This window comes from Humulus lupulus, chromosome 9 (genome assembly GCF_963169125.1).
Source record: "Humulus lupulus chromosome 9, drHumLupu1.1, whole genome shotgun sequence".
Lineage (NCBI taxonomy): Eukaryota > Viridiplantae > Streptophyta > Magnoliopsida > Rosales > Cannabaceae > Humulus > Humulus lupulus.
The window spans coordinates 15,443,185-15,464,229 of NC_084801.1; the positions used below are offsets into that span (position 1 = coordinate 15,443,185).

Sequence of the window (21,045 nt, forward strand, 5' to 3'; positions counted from 1 at the left end):
AATTTTCTCTTTTTTTTTTTTAATTTTTTATTTTTTTCTTTTTAGAAGAAACTTTCTCTCATTCATCTTTTCCTCTCTTGAAAACCCAAAATACTTTCCATTACAAAACCCCTTCCCACATTATCTTTGTATGCTTATGATATTAATATGGTTAGGATATTTGATAAGAATTTCGTTAGGTTTCAACAATTTTGGGATTTCAACAAAAATAGGCCTAGGCTCAATTAGGGTGACTAAGGATACAATTTTGTCTCAGGTTGGCTAGAAAGGCTCAAACGGACCAAACAAAATTGCCTACATCTTCTTCTTAAGCACACATTATCTAGGATTTCGTCTCAAATAACAAGTAACACAAATTCTAGATTAATCAACCAAATCTTTCCACAAATCCCAGTTAACATGCATAACACAGGCAATTAGCACGAATTTAACAATCATGGCAAAAAGTTCAATCTTTCCTCATATATTAGTCAATCATGGCAACAGACAAAATCAAGCACACGGATTCAAAGTGGTTTTATTTCTTAACTTTATGTTCATAGCATTCATTACTTAACCTTGACTTTTATTATTGACTTGATTCGAACACGACTCACGACAACTCGACTCTAAACACATATTTACAAAACAAAAGAAAACTTTCGTAAGAAATCCCTCCCCCAAACTTTGAAACAAACATTGTCCCCAATGTGTAACTACAAAGAAAAGGAAAGAAACTTACAAAAAGTCCATGCTTACGGATAAGGAGAAGGTGGTGGTGGTGGTGGTGGATCTTGCATCCCTTGAAACGGAGGGGGATAAGTGAAATAGTTATTCTGTCCTCTGTTCAACGTCCACTGAGCTACCAAAAAATTTAGTTGATCCACCTGATTATGCTCATATGTCTCCCGAGCAGCCAAATAGTTATGAGTGATCGTGTTTTGTTGAACAATGTAGCGTAGCATGTCATGCGAGTATTGCATATTACAATCAATTGGACCACCAAGAGCCAAAGGGACATCCACATTCATTGGCCCCTCCACATTCTCCGGAACACTATCATCCTCTTGATTGTCAAGGTCCTCGTCATCACTCTCCCGCCTTCGTCGTTGGCCTTGTCGTCGTGGAGGTGCGGCTGGTGCTACTAAAGATGCATTAGGATAACGTGCAATTCTTGCTTTAGTAAGTTTCCCTTTGACTGGCACCACTATATCAGTTTTTTCCCTTGGTACTTCATACACTACACACATATAGGTGATCAATGACCCAAATGGCAATCCCCCAGTAGTGGTTCCACGAAGAACAAACCTCATACCCTGACGAATAATTCGTCCAACATCGATGGTCATCCCCTTCATGATAGCAAAAACCAACCTCATCCGGTCATTCGTCATATGGCTAACATGACTAGTTGGGATCAATTTGGCTGCCACAAAATAAAACCATGCACGAGCTTCTTGATTAAGTTGCCATAAAAACATCCCATTGGGCTCATCATGAGCATATGCAATTCTAGCTCCTGGGCAACCCAATGTTTCCGCTATAAGAACATGATCATGCTGATCTTGTAGAAACAATTGGTACTCATCATGCTGATTATCAAAGCTCTTAGTATTGAAAAAATCATCGATGGCCTTATAACTCCCCACCGGTAGCCATTTTCCTCTCACAAAACATTCCCCCTTCTCATTCAACTCCGGAAAATTCGCATAAAATTCATACACCCAAGAGATATTCATTTTAATTTCTGGTTGTTTCACAACAGATTCCCACTGCCTACCTTCTATGTTGGCTCTAATTGGCTCAAAGATAGCACACGAACTAGGTTGAGGATCGTATTCAATACCTCTCTCCTTGAGCACTGGTTTCCCCATAAAAGAAGTATATCGATCTTCCGCCTCCTTACTTACGAATTTGGTGGTATCAAATGGTGGTGCCCTAGAGGATGAGGGTCTTGAAGATGATGGTCTTGAACTATTTCTCTTAGGCCCCATGGTGACTCGGAACAACCCGCCAAAGCGAGGATGGAGATTTGGATCCTCGCTTTGGGGATTTTGAAGAAAATGTTGGACCCGTCGAGGACCTGGAGGAGGTCCAACTCGACAAAGAAGACCCAACCAGAGTCATAAAGGTTGGGAAAAACTTAGAGCCTACCACGAAGCACGCACTGGTGGAATTCTTTCGAAAAAACCAGGAGGTTTTCGCCTGGTCACATAAAGACATGGTTGGGATAGATCCTGCAGTAATCAGCCATGTCCTGAATATAGACAAGACCTTTCCACCCGTGCAACAAAAGAGAAGGCTGCTTGATAAAGATAGATCATGAGCCTTAAAAGAAGAAGTCGAAAGGCTAAAGGAGAATGGGTTCATCAAGGTGGCATTTTATCCATCTTGGGTCTCTAATCCAGTGCTGGTTCCCAAGCCTAACGGAAAATGGCGAACCTGCGTGGATTTTACAGACCTCAATAAAGCCTGCCCAAAAGACTGCTTCCCACTCCCAAGGATCGACCAGCTGGTCGACGCTACTGCAGGACATGAGATCCTCTCATTCATGGATGCATATTCAGGCTACAACCAGATTAGCATGCATCCCCCTGATGAGGATCACACCAGCTTTTGGACCGATACGGGCTTGTATTGCTACAAAGTAATGCCCTTCGGACTGAAAAACGCGGGTGCGACTTACCAACGGCTAGTCAACCACATGTTCAAGGAGCAAATCAGTGTAAACATGGAGGTATATGCGAATGACATGCTGGTAAAGTCTAAGAAGGCAGAAGGGCATATGAGGGATTTACAAGAGTGCTTTGATGTGTTAAACAAGTACCAAATGAAATTAAACCCCCTCAAGTGTTCCTTTGGAGTCGGATCGGGGAAGTTTTTGGGGTTTATCGTAAATTCGAGAGGAATCGAGGCCAACGCCGACAAGATAAAAGCCCTGATCGACATGAAGTCGCTAGAAAGGATCAAAGATGTACAAAGTTTAACCGGGAGGATCGCAGCCCTAAGTAGATTCAATTCGAAGTCAACAGACAAGTGCGTCCCATTCTTCAATCTACTTAGGGGGAATAAGAAGTTTGAATGGACAGAAGACTGCGAGCAAGCATTCCAGGCGTTGAAAGCTCATATGGCACAACCTCCCATCTTGTCGAAGCCGATCGAAGGAGAGACTTTGTTTATTTATCTGGCGACTACCGAAGTTGCTGCTAGCGCGGTACTTTTACGGGAGGAAGAAGGCGTACAGAAAGCAGTCTACTATATCAGCAAGAGGCTGATCGGTGCAGAATTAAGATATCCGCCAATCAAAAGGTTAGCATATTGCCTAATTCTAGCCTCTAGGAAGTTACGTCCTTACTTCCAAGCCCATCCTATCACAGTTCTAACTGACCAGCCCCTTCGGCAAGTCCTCCAAAAACCTGAGGCGGCTGGGCAATTGTTAAAATGGGCAGTCGAACTAGGGAAGTTCGATATAACCTATTCACCGCGAGCAGCAGTTAAGGGACAAGTCTCGGCCGATCTTATTGCAGAGTTCACCGAACTCCCATACAACGAGCAGTGCGAACAGCCTGAAGCGCCTATGCCTCAAGATAAAACTCCTTCGTGGAAGCTATTCACGGATGGCTCATCCAATGAATCCCACGCTGGAGCGGGAGTGATATTGATAACGCCGGAAGGGCATCGGTTTCACTGCGCCATCAGGTTCGACTTTACTGCATCAAATAATGAAGTAGAATACGAAGCACTCCTCGCTAGATTGAGAATGGCAAAGGATATGAGCATAAAGACGCTTGATATCTACAGTGATTCACAGCTGGTGGTGAATCAGGTTCTGGGAGAATACCAAGCGCGAGGCTTGAAAATGGCGGCCTACTTAAATAAAACAAAAGACTTGTTAGCCCAGTTCACGAAGTACACCCTCCAGCAAATCCCGCGAGATCAGAATTCAAACGCAGATTCCTTAGCCAAACTCGTGAGCGCAAAGGATGCTGACACCTTGAACATCGTGCCAGTAGAAAGACTGAGTAAGCCGAGCATACAAACCACGGAATCCAGTATGGAGATTCAGATGGAAGATATGTGGATGGGTGCTTTCTTGGAGTATCTGATGAATGGTACGCTACCAACAGATAGGAACAAAGACAGAACTCTACAAAGACGAGCTGCTAGGTACATTCTGGTCGATGGCGTAATGTACCGAAGAGGATACTCGATGCCGCTACTCAGGTGTGTTACACCAGAAAAAGCTAAGGAACTCATGAAAGAGGTACATGAAGGCTTCTGCGGGGATCAAGCTCGGGGGCAGAGTTTGGCAAAAAAGATTCTAAGGCAGGGCTACTTCTGGCCAACGATGAACGAGGATTCCATGGAATTTGTACGAAGGTGCGACAAGTGTCAAAGGTTCTCGAAGATTCCGCGAGCGGCTTCAAATGAATTGAAACAAATGCAGAGTCCATGGCCTTTTGCAGTATGGGGGATAGATTTGATTGGATCCCTACCTACAGGGAAAGGCAGAGTAAAATACGCAGTCGTGGCAGTTGATTACTTCACCAAATGGGCCGAAGCTGAACCACTCGCAACCATCACGACCAAGAAAGTCCTTGACTTCGTTATCAAGAACATCGTCTGTCGATATGGTTTGCCCAGAAAGATAGTTTCAGATAACGGGACCCAATTTGACAGCGATTTATTCACCGATTTCTGCGAAAGACATGGAGTCATTAAAAGCTTTTCTTCAGTTGCACACCCTCAGGCGAATGGGCAGGTCGAAGCAGTGAGTAAAAATCTTAAGGACACCTTGAAGAAAAGACTTGAGGAAGCTAAAGGAGCATGGCCAGAGCAGTTGCCTGAAGTCCTCTGGTCGTATAGAACGTCTCACCGAACTGCGACAGGACATACCCCATTTTCCTTAGCCTATGGATATGAGGCAATGTTGCTTGTCGAGTTAGATCCCCCCTCACATCGACGTCTAACATACGACCAGGATCAGAACAGCCAACTAATGATGGAATCCCTAGACTCGATTGACGAGATATGGGAGAAGGCCCAACTCCGAATTGCTGCATACCAACAAAAATTCGCCCGGTACTTTAACTCCAAAGTTAAAGAAAGAAAATTCAACGTCGGAGATTTGGTACTACGACGAGTTTTCTTAAATACCCGCGACCCTACTGCTGGAGTACTCGGACCCAATTGGGAAGGACCTTACCAGATTGAAGAAGTCCTTCATCCAGGAACCTACAAACTTGCACACTTAAATGGAGATCTCGTTCCACGCTATTGGAATGGAGAACACCTGTGCAAGTATTATCAGTAAACAGTCCTTTCTAAAGGACTGGCTTGTATTAAATTTTAATTTTTACAAGTTTTGCAAAGAGGGTTAGCCACGTTGTATGGCTAACTGCTCGTATATGTAATGTTCTATTATAGAATCACTCGTAAAGACATGTTTAGTCCATTTTTAATACGAGATTATAAGGGACTGTGCGCAGCCAGTCATTCTTGCCAACCATTGTGAATTTACATTTACAAGTATTTGTTCATTACGTGTGTTGTTTTGCTGTATTACAAGTATCATTTTTCATACGAACAGGAATGTTCGAATAGGCCATGGTCAGGGCAAGTGACCAAGGATCTAAAGCTCCTCGATCACTTGGGGGGCATATAAGGCACATTGATAGCAAAGCATACTCGCAAGGTATGTAAACACATGAACAAAATGAGTGAAAGCATGCTACAGTACTTAGAGTATTTTTCAAAATTTATGTTTTGTTAAATCATGCCAAAGTACTATGCTAAGTTCGGTCATACGGACAAATGTTATAATAAATAAAGATATTATAGCATCAAGATTTAAGCCTTTACATCGCAAGCATCGCTGCTTGGATGTAACTGTTCAAGTAAAAGAAAAAAGATTTACTGCCCGTGCAGCAAAGTTTAAAACAAAAATATATTGTCTTTACATCACGACCCGTGGGTCGTGTAGCCAAAAAGAAAGAAAAAATAAGGGAAAGGTTTAAGAGGCATTTGGGGCCGGAGGGTCCTGAGCAGCATCCTGGTTGGTCGCGTCCTCAACAACTTCTTCTTCTTCTACAGCAACAATGCTTGGAGAGGCGGGGGTCCTCGCTCTTGCCTCCTCTTCGGCCAGTTGGGCAGTGCAGCGGGCCAACTCGGCAATCCTGACTTCCTCCGAAAGATAGCTGAAGTCGGCACCCTGATTATGTTTCCAGAAGTTATAGAAACATCGGAGCGTCGTCCTCTTATAACTCTCCAATTTTTTGGAGTTATCAAGCTCCAGCTGCTTCACCTTGCCTTCAAGAGTGGCAATGGCCTCATCCTTGGGCTTGAGCATCTCTTCCAGCCTTTTGATTTCGCGAAGATGGGTTACGCTGGAATCTCGATACTGCTGCCTTGACTTTATTGCAGCTTCCTTTGCAGCTTCAGCCTCTGACAGCTTAGTCACCGCAGCATCCCTCTCTCGAGCCATTGCCTCCAACTCCTTGGCATGCCTAGCCTTTGCAGCCGAAAGCTCCTCAGCTGCCTTCACCTGATGCCTCTCAGTGGCCTTCGCCTTAGCCTGCTCGATGGAAGCCTGGACACGGGTATGAGCAGTGATAGCAGACAGCAAGGCCTGTGAATAAAGGAAAAAGTTAGAGCCTGCCGTGAAGAATAAAAGACTAAGGCTTAAGAAGTGAAGAAGTACTCACACTGGAGATTTCATTCAGGGCCTTGTTAAGAACCTGGTCGGCCCCCATGCTTTCAGCCTCGACCATTGCATCTCTGACACGGTCACCTTTACTGATGCGTTCAAGGCGATCCTTGGCTGATCAAAGGGCACAGCTCATGAGTTTGGTCCCGAGAGCTTCTTCACGAGTAATTTCCTCTCTGGCGGGCGCAGCCGGAGGGTTTGGCGGGGCAAGAGGGATTTGCTTCTCGGTAGGAGCTGGTGGATGGGCAGAAGTTTGCCCAGTTGGCACGTCCTTGGGAAGGTCTTCTGTTCGACCCTTCTTGGCTGGAGGACCTCGACTGGATTCACCAGTTCTCCTTTTGGACCTCCGGTGGAGTTGAGGAACTTCCTCCTCCTCCTCAGCCTGATACATGTCAAAAATGTTCGGAGTGGCCATGTCTGCATGCAAGTAAACACAAGAAAATGATAAGACAAGAGGCAGATGAAAAGTTATTATACAACAGAAAAGAGGTAACAAAGTGAATACCCGAGCTACAACTACTGGTCGTTACACTATTGACTCTATTAGTCATATACTTATTATCTGGCATGAAGAAGTCTGGCCCTAGGTTTGGAGCATATGTAAAGTTACCCTCCCCGTCAAACAAATGACAGGGAATTGGCAAACCATTTAAAAGCGAAATAACTTTACCATTATCATCAGAAGACTTTTCCAAGTCCACAACTGGCTCTTTGGCCTTTTGTTTCCCCTTGCCTTGGGGAGCAGAAGGCCTTTCTGCGGAAGGATTGCCCGTGGGCTCCCTAATAGTAATCCTCGTTGGCCTCCTCCTCCGAGGAGACACAGGAGGTTGCTGCTCGGGAACCCCCTCGGCAGTGGTTTCGTCCACCACGGACCCTCTAGTTTCATGGCGAGGAGCCAGGAGGCCAGACAACCTCAAGTTTTCTTCAGTTACCAGGGTCTTGACGCTTTTTTCTGCGTCGGACATCCTGGCCAAAGTATTGGACCTCAACACCATGTCTGGTGTTGGGGTCGGACGTAACCAGGGGCCTAAAAAATAGATTACAGTTTAAGAAAAATGGAAGGAAACACATCGACGAAAAGTATCGACCAGTCGAAGACAAGCACTTACCTCCTCGGGTGAAGGCCAGGTTGTTGCTGGTTATGTCCGGGGTAAGGAAGTACTCCTTATTATACTGCCCCACATTCGAGATATGTGTAGTGTCACTTAGGAATGTTCGATTGGTTTCCTGGTGACAAAAATGGAAGAAACTCGTTCCGTGTTGTTGCGGGTTAGACTTAAGGTCAAAAAAGATAGTTGACCTCGTGGGGTGAAGGTTCTGGCCATTTCTTAAGTTTATACAGGATATAGAGTGCGGCCAGCATTCTATATCCGTTTGGAGTTATTTGGAAGGGGGCGACACCGAAATAATTGGCCACCCCCACAAAAAAGGGATGAAGAGGGAGATAAGCTCCCGCCTCAATATGATACCGGGACCAGGCGCTGTTTACACCTCCGGGGAGGTTAGCCCTCTGGTTTGCGACAGGACGTATAATGGAAACCCCTGTGAGAGGGAATTTCCTGAAGCAGTTAGCAACCATCTGAAGAGTCACTGAACTGGCCGGGGAAGTATACCACTCGACATCAGGCAAGTTCTGATGGCGAGGGCTGGCCCTAATTTGGATATTAGGGTCAAGAGCAAGATTTTCTCGACCACTGGTCGAGGGAACCCTTGCCTGCGAATCAGGCCAGGCAGGAGAATTTGGGTTGTTTTCAGACTCGGGCCTTTTCTTGCCTGAAGATTTGGAACGGGCCATTGGAGGAGAAGGATGGGGTCTGGAAGAGGATCGCGAAAAAGGGATTTCGTGGACACGGTCAGCTGGTTGTTCTTCTCCCTCGAGCAGCTGGGCGAGAAGGTCGTCGTCAATAGGCCTTTCACCTCCCCACAAATCTGGCATTAAAGTCTGCATACAGAAGAATGGGGAGGTGAGGATAGAAAACTTTTAAAAGCTTTTTAGAATAACGCTGGTCGAGTATAAAAATTAAGTTTTTATACAACAGCATTCTAACAAAAAGCTAAATTTTTCTACACGAACAGTTTGAAAAACGGATCAAAGGGTGAAAGTAAAAAGTTTTCTGGAAAAGCTTTTTCAACTCCCCTTAGGACGGGAAAAATTTATTTTTTCAACTAGCTTAAAGATCGAATTTTTACTTCGATTTTACGTCCTAAAAAACATGATCTTGGATTTTAAACTAACTCGTAACTCTATTTCGCCTACAAAATATTCTGTCTACAAGTATCTCAAACCAGAAACAGATAAACTCAAACAGTACACATTTAGAAGCATGTACCACGAAAAATTAGAAGCGTGGGAATATTGCTCTGGGAATATTCTGGTTATATATGTGTTTAATTTATAGGTTTTTCAATTTTTGGGATAGTTTGAAATATAGTCGTTATGCTGCCTAAATTTTGTTGGAGTTAGTAAAATTATTAAAAGTTTAATAATTAATTAAATAAGAATTTAAGTATAATTAAAAATTCATCAAAAAAATAATTTTTAACTATAATTTAAATAAAATAAAATTACCAATCATAATAATTAATAATTAATTTTAACATTAATATTAGAAGTTTTGTAATTGAAAAAGTTAAAAATATAAATGATTTAATAAAATATAAATATAATAAATTTGTTATTGATTAAGTAAATAATCCAATATAAATTGAAGAATTTAATAAAAAATTACAAAATGAAATTAATGTATAATTAAATTAATTTTAAATTAAAAGTAATAAATAAGTAATGTTAAAGTAGACTAGTCAACGGACACGTGGCACTACATGATTGGTCTACATTGTTATTATTCTTAAAATAATTTTTAATTTAACAAAAACTAAAATTTACATTTTTTTAAAAAAAAATTCAAAATTTTTGTCAACTTAAGATTAAGTATGAAAAATACATTTTTTTTAAAATTTAATTTTATATTGTTAATATCCTCAAATTTTTTAATTTATTATTATTATTATTATTATTATTATTATTATTGTTGTTATCCAAAAAATTAGCATTGGTGACGTGGCAAGTGATTCCTGGACACGTGGCTGACACCTGGAAACGTTCTGCTAGAGTATCGACCAGAAGACACATTAGAAGCAGTACGAACCTGTCTTACCTGCGACCAGTCTGGTCGATAGTTCCGCATACAAGGCAACATTAATGGGAAGATCTTTGTGAATCCTGAATTTATCTCACACAATCTCTTGAGTATCCGATTATTCAGGAAAAAATATCTGTAACAATCTTTTGTAATCCCCCTCGAGCCTATAAATAGCAAGAGATAGCTCAAGGGAGGAAAGACTTTTTGGAATTTTGGCTTTTGAATCGTTAGAGATTATAGTAATTCTCCTAGTAATATTGTATTGTTTTTCAGAGATTAGTGAAACTCATTGAACCCTAGTTCTTTGATCACTCATATGATTTTTATATCAATATCAACCTAAGTGGACGTAGGTCATTACCAGATCCTGGGGCCGAACCACTATAAAATACTGTGTCTTATTTACTTTTGTCGTTACGTTCTTCTCATCTCTTTCATTCATATCAAGCATATTCCGACTCCGTGTCAGTTGGCCAAATCGTGGGTCAACAATTATTATTATTATTATTATTATTAAAATCTTCCTATTTATCATTTTGTCTACTTTTTTTCAATTAAAGATTAAGTAATTTTGTTTAAAATCTAAGCAATAATTTAAGATTAAATTTTTTTTTACTTAATCCTAAATAATTGATTAAAAGCAACAAATTTGATTTTTTTTTTTTAAAAATGAAAAAAAAATTATTCTTTGTTACCTTTAAATTGGAAAACAATAAATTGGATTTTTTTAAAAAAATAAAAAATATAAAATGATTTTTTTATGAAAAATTATTTAAAATAATAATAATAATGTGTACCAATCATGTGGTGCCACGTGTCATTTAAGTGTTAGTAAGTTGTAAGTTTGAGTAATTTAGCCGCAATTATCTCTATAAATAATTATTTTTGCTAGGGATATGATATTATTATCAGTTAGTGATAATTAGGGAGACAAACAGTCATGAAATACTTTGACTATCATTTCCCTCATTTTAAGACAATTATTAATATTTTCTTAATTATTTCGCTTAAAGATGGTGAGCGACAGGAGCTGGATGAGTGCGAGGAATCGTTGGTCTCTGGAGTATAGAAATGATGTTAAGGAGTCCTTCGATATCACCAAAAATCAGTTGAACGATCAGGATTTGGTTCGCTGTCCGTGCAAGAAATGTCGGAATGTTAAGTTCCAGCCTATAAATGCAATTTCGATGCATTTATTCAACAATGGCATCGTATAGTCCTACAAAGTGTGGCATTACCATGGAGAGGCGCTGCCGTTGTCACCAGCTATGGTACGAGATCATGATAGAGATGAGATAGCGGATATCCTGGAGGATGTTTACGCTGAAGATGACGTTCCTGCTGGAAACTATAATGATCCTCCCCAAGATGATCCTCAACATCGCGACAAGTATGACAATTTATTTAAGGAGATGTCAAGTGAACTGTACCCGGGTTGCCGAAAGTATTCCACGTTGAACTTCTTGGTGAAGCTGATGCATCTGAAAGTTATTAACAAGTGCATCAATCATTACTTTGATGGTTTGCTGGAATTGTTAGTCGACGCTATGCCTGACGGAACAATTTTACCTAAGTCTAACTATGAGGTGAAGGAAAAGTTGCGGAGTATTGGATTGGGATATGAGTCCATCGATGCTTGCAAGCATGACTGTGCACTGTTTTGGAAGGAGAATGCGAATTTGGAATTCTGTCCGGTTTGTGGTGAGTGTCGCTGGCAAGATAATCGTGGGAACGGGAAGAAAGTGGCCCATAAGGTCATGCAGTACTTTCCGTTGACGCTGAGATTGAAAAGGCTGTACAGTTCCAGATATACTGCAGAGGACATGAGATGGCACTATTCTAAAAGGCCAAGGGAAGATGGTGTGATGAGGCACCCCGCTGACAGTAAGGCGTGGAAGCACCTTGATCAGTTGTACCCATCTTTCGCAGCCGAACCTCGAAATGTTAGGCTTGGATTGGCTACAGATGGTTTCAATCCTTTTGGGAACATGAGCAACTCTTACAGCATGTGGCCTATGATACTTTTCCCATACAACTTGCCGCCGTGGAAGTGCATGAAACCACAGTCATTAATGTTGTCTATTCTAATTCCAGGTCCTTCTTCACCTGGAAAAGATATCGATGTCTATATGAGATCTTTGCTTGACGAGTTGAAGGAGTTATGGGTGAATGGTGTCGAGACACGAGACACATACAATAGTACCTTGTTCAATATGCATGCAGCAATCTTGTGGACCATTAACGACTACCCAGCTTATGCTATGATGTCTGGGTGGAGCACAAAAGGGTACAAGGCGTGTCCCACATGCAATGAAGAAACGCCCTCTGTAGGGATTAGAAGTAAAATTGCATACATTGGCCATAGGAGGTTTCTTGATATGGATCATGAATGGAGGAGCAAACGAGCACTATTCGACGGTAACAAGGAACTCAGGCCACCACCGAAAGATTACTCCGGTGATGATGTGTTAAAGCAATTAGAGAATTTGCTGATTAGACATCCTGGGAAACACAAAGAATTTGGTGGTGTGAAACGCAAAAGGGCCCCGATTGAACTTAATTAGTCGAAGAAGAGCATATTTTTCGAGCTTGATTATTGGAAGGAGTTATTGTTGAGGCATAACTTGGACGTAATGCACATTGAGAAGAATGTTTGCGATAGTGTCTTGGGAACTTTGTTGAACTTAGAGGGAAAATCTAAAGACACTGACAAGGCAAGACTTGATCTAGCAGACATGAAAATTAGGGAAAAACTCCACCTCCGTAAAGAGGGAAACATGTGGAAGAAACCGCACGCCAGTTACACCCTTAGTGTCCTAGAGCGTCGAGTTTTCTGTGAATTTGTGAAGTCAGTTGAATTCCCGGACGGTTTTGCTGCAAACCTTTCGAAGAATGTCAATGTCAATGATGGCAAGATAACTGGGCTGAAATCACACGATTGCCACGTGTTGTTTCAGCAGTTGTTGCCCACCGCAATTAGGTCGTTTTGGTTCCTGAAGTTCGGAAGCCAATTATTGAGTTGTGCGGTTTTTTCAAAAAACTTTGTGCACGGACTTTGAATGTGAAAGACCTTGAGAAGATGGAGACAGACATTATCACCATTTTGTGCAAGTTGGAAATGATATTTCCTCCAGCATTTTTCGACATTATGGTGCATTTGGTTTTGCATCTTCCGAAAGAGGCAATTCTTGGCGGTCCCGTGCACTTTAGGTGGATGTATCCCATTGAACGTTCGATGGCAGTTTATAAACAGTATGTAAGAAATCGTGCACGTCCGGAAGGTTCAATTGCAGAAGCTTACGTGGTGAACGAGGCCTTAACCTTTTGCTCAATGTACCTTCGGGGGGTTGAGACTCGATTCAATCGACCTGAGAGGAATGACGATCGCGTTGAATCCCAACCAAATCGGGAATATTCTATTTATAAGGCTGTTGGTCGTCCATTTGGTTAGAAATCAAGTATGCTCCTCAATCCGCAGTTAAAGCAAAAGGCTGAGTGGTATATCTTGAACAATTATGCCGAAATTAAGGAGTACCTTAGGTGTGTTTTCTAGTCTTTTTTCAATAATGATGTTTGGTTTATATACCGAGTAAATGCCAAAATCATAATATTGTTGTCCATTTGTAGTGAGCATATGGACGAATTAAGAAGACGGGGGGGCTCGAATCTTGAAGTTCAACAAGAAATTGATTTTCCTCAGTGGTTCAAAGAAAGAGTATGGATATTAGTCAATTCTTTTCCGAAACCCCACTTAATCAATCCAAAACTAACTTTCAATGTTAATGTTGATAGGTGAACGGTTTGCATGAGTAAACACCTACTGAAGTGAATAATGAATTGTATGCTCTTGCAAACAAATTAAGCGGCACCGTGTACTCATATTCAGGGATGATAGTGAATGGTGTGAAATTTGTGACTCGTGGTCGTGATATGAAGCTTAAAACACAAAATTGCGGTGTAATGGTGCCAAGTGAGGAAGGAGTGAACTACTATGGAGTTTTGGAAGAAGTAATTTAATTGTCCTACTTGATGGGTTACAGTGTTGTCCTATTCAAGTGTAGATGGTTCAATACAAGTAGAATCAAAGTGGAATCCAATTTTACGAGCGTATATGTGAAGGAAGAATGTTATAAAATGATCCTTTCGTTCTCGCATCTCAAGCGAAGTTGGTGTATTATCTTCGAGATGTGAAAAATGGGGATGATTGGAGGCTCGTTAATGAATACATTCCGAGGAATGTATGGGATTTCTCAAATTCCGATGTTGATGATACCGAGACCACAAATGATATACCAATATTGCAAGAAGTTAATTCTTCTTCATTTCAGTTGTGGGTAGGACTTCCAATTTTTGATAATCTTCAGTATGATCGGGTTGATGTCAATGCCACTGAAGTGTACAACGTCGATGATTTGGTTGGCGAAAGTTCAGATGAATTTGTTGTCGATGATGAAGTTGAATTTGAAGACGACACGTTGGCCGAGTATGAAGACGATGAGGACGACGATAATGTTCTAGTCGATAGTGATAGTGATAGTGATAGTGGTGTTCGTAATGATGTTGTAGTTAGTGATGATGAAGACAGTGATATGTAATTTAAACAAGTGTATGTAACTTTTTATTTAATTCAATGAAAACTTTATTTATTATCATTAATTAATGATAGTATCAGATATAGGTACACACGCACCTATTGGATGCCTTGGGGATAGTCAATGTATTCATGTACTGGTACTCATTTTTTCAAGATGTTTGAGAAACATCTTGAAAAAATGTTAATTTTATAACAAAAAGAATAGTGATGCACCTAGTGGATGCCTTGGGGATAATTAATGTATTCATGTAGTGGTTCTCATTTTTTCAAGATGTTTGAGAAACATCTTGAAGAAATGAGAATTACTACATGACTGCTTACTATCTCTAAGGGATCCACTAGGTCGGAATAGGGTAAGTTGGGAAATACAATAAGTAATAAAATATTAATTTTATAACAAAAAATAATAGTGATGCACCTAGTGCATGCCTTGGGGATAGCCAATGTATTCATGTACTGCTCCTCATTTTTTTAAAATGTTTGAGAAACATCTTAAAAAAATGAGAAGAAGTACATGACTGCTTACTATCTCCAAGGGATCCACTAGGTCGGAATAAGGTAAGTTGGGAAATACAATAAGTAATAAAATATTAATTTTATAACAAAAAATAATAGTGATGCACCTAGTGGATGCCTTGGGGATAGTCAATGTATTCATGTACTGCTCCTCATTTTTTAAAAATGTTTGAGAAACATTTTTAAAAAATGAGGAGAAGTATATGAGTCCTTACTATCTCCAAGGGATCCACTAGGTCGGAATAGGGTAGGTTTGGAAATACCATAATGAATAAATGTTAATTTTATAACAAAAAACAACAAACATACATAATTTGAATTAGTTAATTAATGAATATTTTAATGTAGAATGACCGAACCAAGTAATGACACAGGTGGTGGCTCCAAGAGAGGCAGGGGAGCTTATTACGGTGCCAATATCGAGAGAGAGCTGGCCACCAAAAAAGTTAGCCATCTGAAAGTAGAGTTTGATGCACAAACTAGAAAAGCTATTAAAACGTATGGCAAGTGGTTCAACAATTCCATGGCTCGTTATTTACGTAACACCGTACCCCCAACTACACTAGCTTGGGAACAAGTAAAACCAGCTGATTCCAAGTCATTCGAAATAGGCTATTTGTAAGCATTTTTTAAACCTTTAATAACTCACTATTCAATATTTTGTCTATCTTCATAATATTTTAACAAATTCCAATTTTAATTGTGATTTTAGGACAAATTCATTTATCCACAAGACAATCCAGTAATCAACGATGCCATGGTAAGACAAATGCAAAAACATCTGACTGATTGGCGCCACACGATGAAGAAACACTGGGTAGAGGTTGGAGGAGAGGTGGACAATGAGAGAGCGAAGTCAAAACCTTTTGTGTCGATTACTTCTTCTGATTGGGCAATTCTATGTGATTTTTGGGCTTCTGATTCTCACCAGGTATGCCGTAGATTTTACATTAATTTTTAATTATAAAATTACAATCTAGATTAATGAGTACTGTTTTCTGTTTGAAGCATATATTGAAGAAAAATAAAGAAGCTAGAGCAAAAATGACCATACCAGGAGGACACGGTTCCAAATCCATCGTTGCCTATGTTTATGATCACGTAAATTATAATAACCTATATCCTTACATTTACGAAAATATTATAAATGTCACAATGTTTAAATAATTTGCTTTTTTAGATGGACCCATCTACTGGCGAGCTCCCAAGCATGATCGACACATTCGAGCACCTCCACAAGAAGAAGGATAAGTGGATTAGTGATGTAGCGGCCACAAAACACGTAAGTTGCATAACCTTAACTAATTTATGATCATTTAACTTTAAAAAAGTTTAGTAAATAATTAATAAATATTAATTATTAATTGGTTGTTGTCAATTAGTAATTATTTATTAATTATTAATTAAATTTTTAACAATTAAATCTTTATAATCTATGTGCCAATATTTTTATGATTAATGATTGTGGACTAAGATAAAAAAAAGAATGTAACTAATGTTGTCCCCGTATCAGAGAGCTTGCGGGCTAAAGTAAATTTGGTCATGAAAATCCATATTTGAATCAAAACACATGGAAATATAGTTGATGTATATGTTTAGAGACGTAAATTTCCCATTAATGGAATTAACTGCACTTACTGTATATATCAACAACATCTTCATGATTTTGATTCAGATATGGATTTTCATGACCAAATTTACTTAAGCCCACCTGCTCCCTGATACGGGAACAAAATTAATTACATTCTTTTTCAATCACTGGTCTGCAGTCATTAATGATAGGATGTTGGCAGATAGATAATAAAGTTATATTTTATATGTTATATTAAAAATTTATAAGTTAGGTTTTCAAATAATATTATATTGGAATTCGAGATACGTGCTTTTTATTGTGCAGACTGAGATGACTGAGCATCGAGCATCGCAGAGTACGGCCCCTGTATCATCTGCTGCTTCTTGTGTCGGCGATAATGTCGACGGTCAGTTCCCGCCTCATATGGATATTGTCACGGATGTCCTTGGACCCCGCTCACGTTATAAGAAAGGGTTTGGGGGGTTGCCTAGGTTGAAGGCAATTGGCGCAAAGAGGTCAGCATCTCCGTCAACTTCTCAAATGTCCGGGCAATTGCCACCTGAAGTGGACAGCCTTTTGCAGCGAACTGAAGACATTATGCTAGAAAATCAGAACCTAAAAAAGCATAATTCTAAACTTGAGAGTCGTCAACGGCGTCAAGATCTCTTGCTCAGTGCTTTGTTGAAACAGGTTGGTGAAATGGCTCCTGGTTTTACTGTTGACTTACCAGAACAGGATTCAGACGATGACGATGACGATGACGATGACGATGATGCTGACGGGTGTGGGAATGATGAGGCGGGCAGTACTCATTTGTAGAACTTTTTATTTATTTATTTAAAGTTTAATTTATTAGACATTTATTTTACTAAACTACTTTTATATTTTCATGTTTGGTGAAGACAATAAATATTAATAGTTATAATTTTTTTTATTTATTTATAAAATTTTAATTTTATATATAATTAAATAATATTACTAAAAAATTAAATAATTATTAATATATTAAAATCAAAAATTATTAATTAATATTAATATATTGAAAATAAAATTAGTAATAAATAAAAAATATTATTTAAAAAATATTTTTACCGGCGCAAAATTACGTCGGCAAAAGTTTTAATATTCACTGGATATATACACTTTTCCTGGCACAAAAATGCGCCACTAAAAGAGTCAACTTTTGCCGGCGCATTTTTACGCCGCTAAAAGTATTTTCCACAATAACGTGCCAAATTTTTTTGCCGGCGCATTCTTATTTTTACCGGCGTATTTTTTCGTCGCCAAAAGGTACTATTGCCGGCGCATTAAATTTTGGGTCGGCAAAAGTCAAATTAGCGACGGGGTTACGTCGCGGGCCTTTGCCAGCGCAAATTTTTGCGCCGGCAAAAATATAAAAAATTTTGCGCCGGCAAAAGTAAGGTTTTTTGTAGTGTATATGAGAAATATTATGAATACTTTGACACCTGAACAACTTATTCACAAAGGAAAATGACTTTATCATAAAATATTGGTAGGATTAGGTTTATATATAAACAAATAAATTAATAAAAATATAGTCCCACGTATGGAGTGATATGTTCTGGCATTGTAAACAGTTCGGTCCCATGCCAACCATGATTCTCTCGTGGTTAATTACCATTAATAATTTATGTTCAATATTTTTCAACCAATCATATAAATTTAATATATTTTATATTCTAATATTTCTTGTGTTCTATAAATAGTGGATGGGCTGTCCAGACCTATATCACATCGAAAACTTAAGAAGAAGAGAAGAAATTTTGGTGCAAACGAAAACCATTGTAGTGTCGTGATGAGAATATCTAGGGCTATTATTCTGGCTCTCCTTTCACTTTTCTTGGTACTCTACAGAGTCTTTTAAAATAATATTTTGAGTCTTTTAAAATAATATTTTGAGTGTACATATCATTACTTTTTAAATATTCATCTATGTGGTGTAACCTTAATTATATCTCAGTTTACGATTACGTTTTATTCATCATTAATTAAGTTCCATATAATTAGAATTAAATACGCGTTTTATTCAATCTCATACTGATCAACGTATTAAAATTAACGTCATGTGTTTTTGTTCTCTCTTATACCTATTTGGAGCAGATTGTTAGTTACACTGAATCAAGATCAGAACCAGGTGCGGGCGAATACTGGAGAAAGGTTATGAAAGATGAGCCAATGCCAGAAGCAATTCATGGGCTTATGGCATCATCATCATCAAGCCAAGCTGTAGGCCCCCAAGATCAGAAAACCAAGTGTAATGAAAACAATCATAAAGATGTCTTCACTGACAACTTTGAACCAACGCCAAATCTCTCAGCTTACCCAGATCAAGATACTACTACTGCAGAAAATAAGGCATACACAGAAGATTTCAAGCCAAAGAAAAATGAAATTTCTATTTACAGTGACTGAGCTAGAGCGGGGTCAACTAGAGGAAGATAATAAATATTTGATGCAGTATAATAATCTGTTTACTATGGGAATATAGCTTGTGTGTTGTTGTGGAATATATATATATATATATATCAATCATATTCTGCTTAATTTAAATTAAAGTTCTAGTGAACTTTAAAATCACCAGTTAAGTGTAAGTCTATAAGGCCGGCTTGTACGGTTTGTGTTAAAAAGTGTAATAAGGAAGTTTTATCAACGAATAAATCGAAACACGGTTTATTAAATATTCCTCATATGTTTTCTGATTAATCTCTAGTTGATATAAATAAATAAATTTGTATAAAGCCCGATAATATGAAAAATATATTTTATAAAGAAAAATAATTGGGTCTTTCAGAAAGAAAGAAAAAATTATATTTGTTAATGTTTATTTATAATTATAAATTTCAATTCACCCATCAACCTTATCCTTTTTTTTTTGGGACAAGAAACCTTATCCCCTAATCATTGATATTCGTGTTCGTGAAGGATCATTCTATTATTAAGTCATCTCATTTTTTAAAATTATGGTTTTTTCATTGTACTATTTTTTTATTTTTTATATTTATATATATACTAGATACAAACACACGCAATTCACGTTTTTTTAGTTTTATTTATAGAATTTATTAATTATTTTTATTAAATTTATATTAATATCATATAAATTTTGAAATAAATAAGCTATTTTAATTAAATAATTTATTTATTTTTATTTAAGTTTATGTTTGTTTTAGTTTTTTAATTTGGAAGTGACAACAAAAGATTATATATTATATATATATTTAATGTAATATTAAATATTGTACGTGAATTTTTAATTTAAGTTTCTTAAAAGTTTAAAAAAAAAAATTTGTTGCTGATTCACAGTAGATTATATCATATGTATAATATAATATTATTCTAATCAGTGAGTTTAAGTTTAATTAAATTTTATTTAAATTATAAAACATATAATTTTATTATTTTTAAATAATTATTATTGTAAAATATCTAAAAAAATATCATATTTTAATTTGTTTAATTATTTATTATTTTTAAATAATTATTATTGTAAAATATCTTAATAATATCCTCTTTTAATTTGTTTAATTATTTATTATTTTTAAATAATTATTATTGTAAAATATCTAAAGAAATATCCAATTTTATTTTTTTTAATTATTTATTTTGTTTTATTTAAGTTTAAGTATTTACAAATTACAATTAAATATAATAATATTATATTAAGTATAAGAATATTTTATTAAAGTTAACATTAAAAAAATAAAAAACTGTTAAAACAAAAAATTTCTGTTATCTACACACTTTTTATATAGAAGATATATATATATATCTTCTATATAAAAAATGTGTAAATAACGAAAATTCTTGGTTTTAACAGTTTTTTATTTTTTTATAGTAAATTTTAACAGAATATTCTCATACCTGCAGAGTTAGTTTATTAAAAAAAAATTACATGTACAGGCACTTCTACATATGCCTGTAAAAGCGTGATTCATACAATAATATATTATTTAATATTTTATAAATAATATTTAATCTAAATTAATACTTAGAATTACCTTATTTCATAATTTAATATACAATAATCAAATAAAATTCATATAATCTCAAAATATCAATCTAAATATCTATATACACCAAATATTGTTAAAATACTAAAAAATATTAAAAGTTTTACACATGAACAGTTCTTTTCTTGCTCTGTAAAATTTCGTATACATAATAATAAACTAGATACATTAGAAACTAAAAATAATTGATGCATGTATATTAATGTCTATACTATGATTTTTTTCTATTCTTATTTTATTTCTATTATTAATTTCTTTTTAAATAATATTGTATTTTATATATAAATCATGTAGTCATGTAAATATATATCTATATCAACGTTGTGTTTAGATGTCATATATGTAGAGATTATTGATATAAATACTTATATATACTATAGAACTATAATTCATTCTATTATATATATATATATATTAAAAAAAATAGTGTACTGGTTTTTATTAAAATTATCACTACAAAAATCAGGGCCTATACCGAGAACAAATGTCCTCGGTATAAGCCG

The 21,045-nt window shown here is 37.3% G+C and overlaps 1 protein-coding gene across 1 annotated transcript; it reads left to right on the top strand.

The window, feature by feature from the left end:
- Window positions 1-18,245: 18,245 nt before the first annotated feature.
- On the top strand, window positions 18,246-19,212 carry LOC133801600 (organ-specific protein P4-like). The gene is made up of 2 exons (XM_062239844.1): window positions 18,246-18,375; window positions 18,633-19,212. Exons 1-2 carry the CDS (start codon window positions 18,328-18,330, stop codon window positions 18,942-18,944), a joined length of 360 nt encoding a protein of 119 aa, XP_062095828.1. The 5' UTR covers window positions 18,246-18,327; the 3' UTR covers window positions 18,945-19,212.
- Window positions 19,213-21,045: the final 1,833 nt, after the last annotated feature.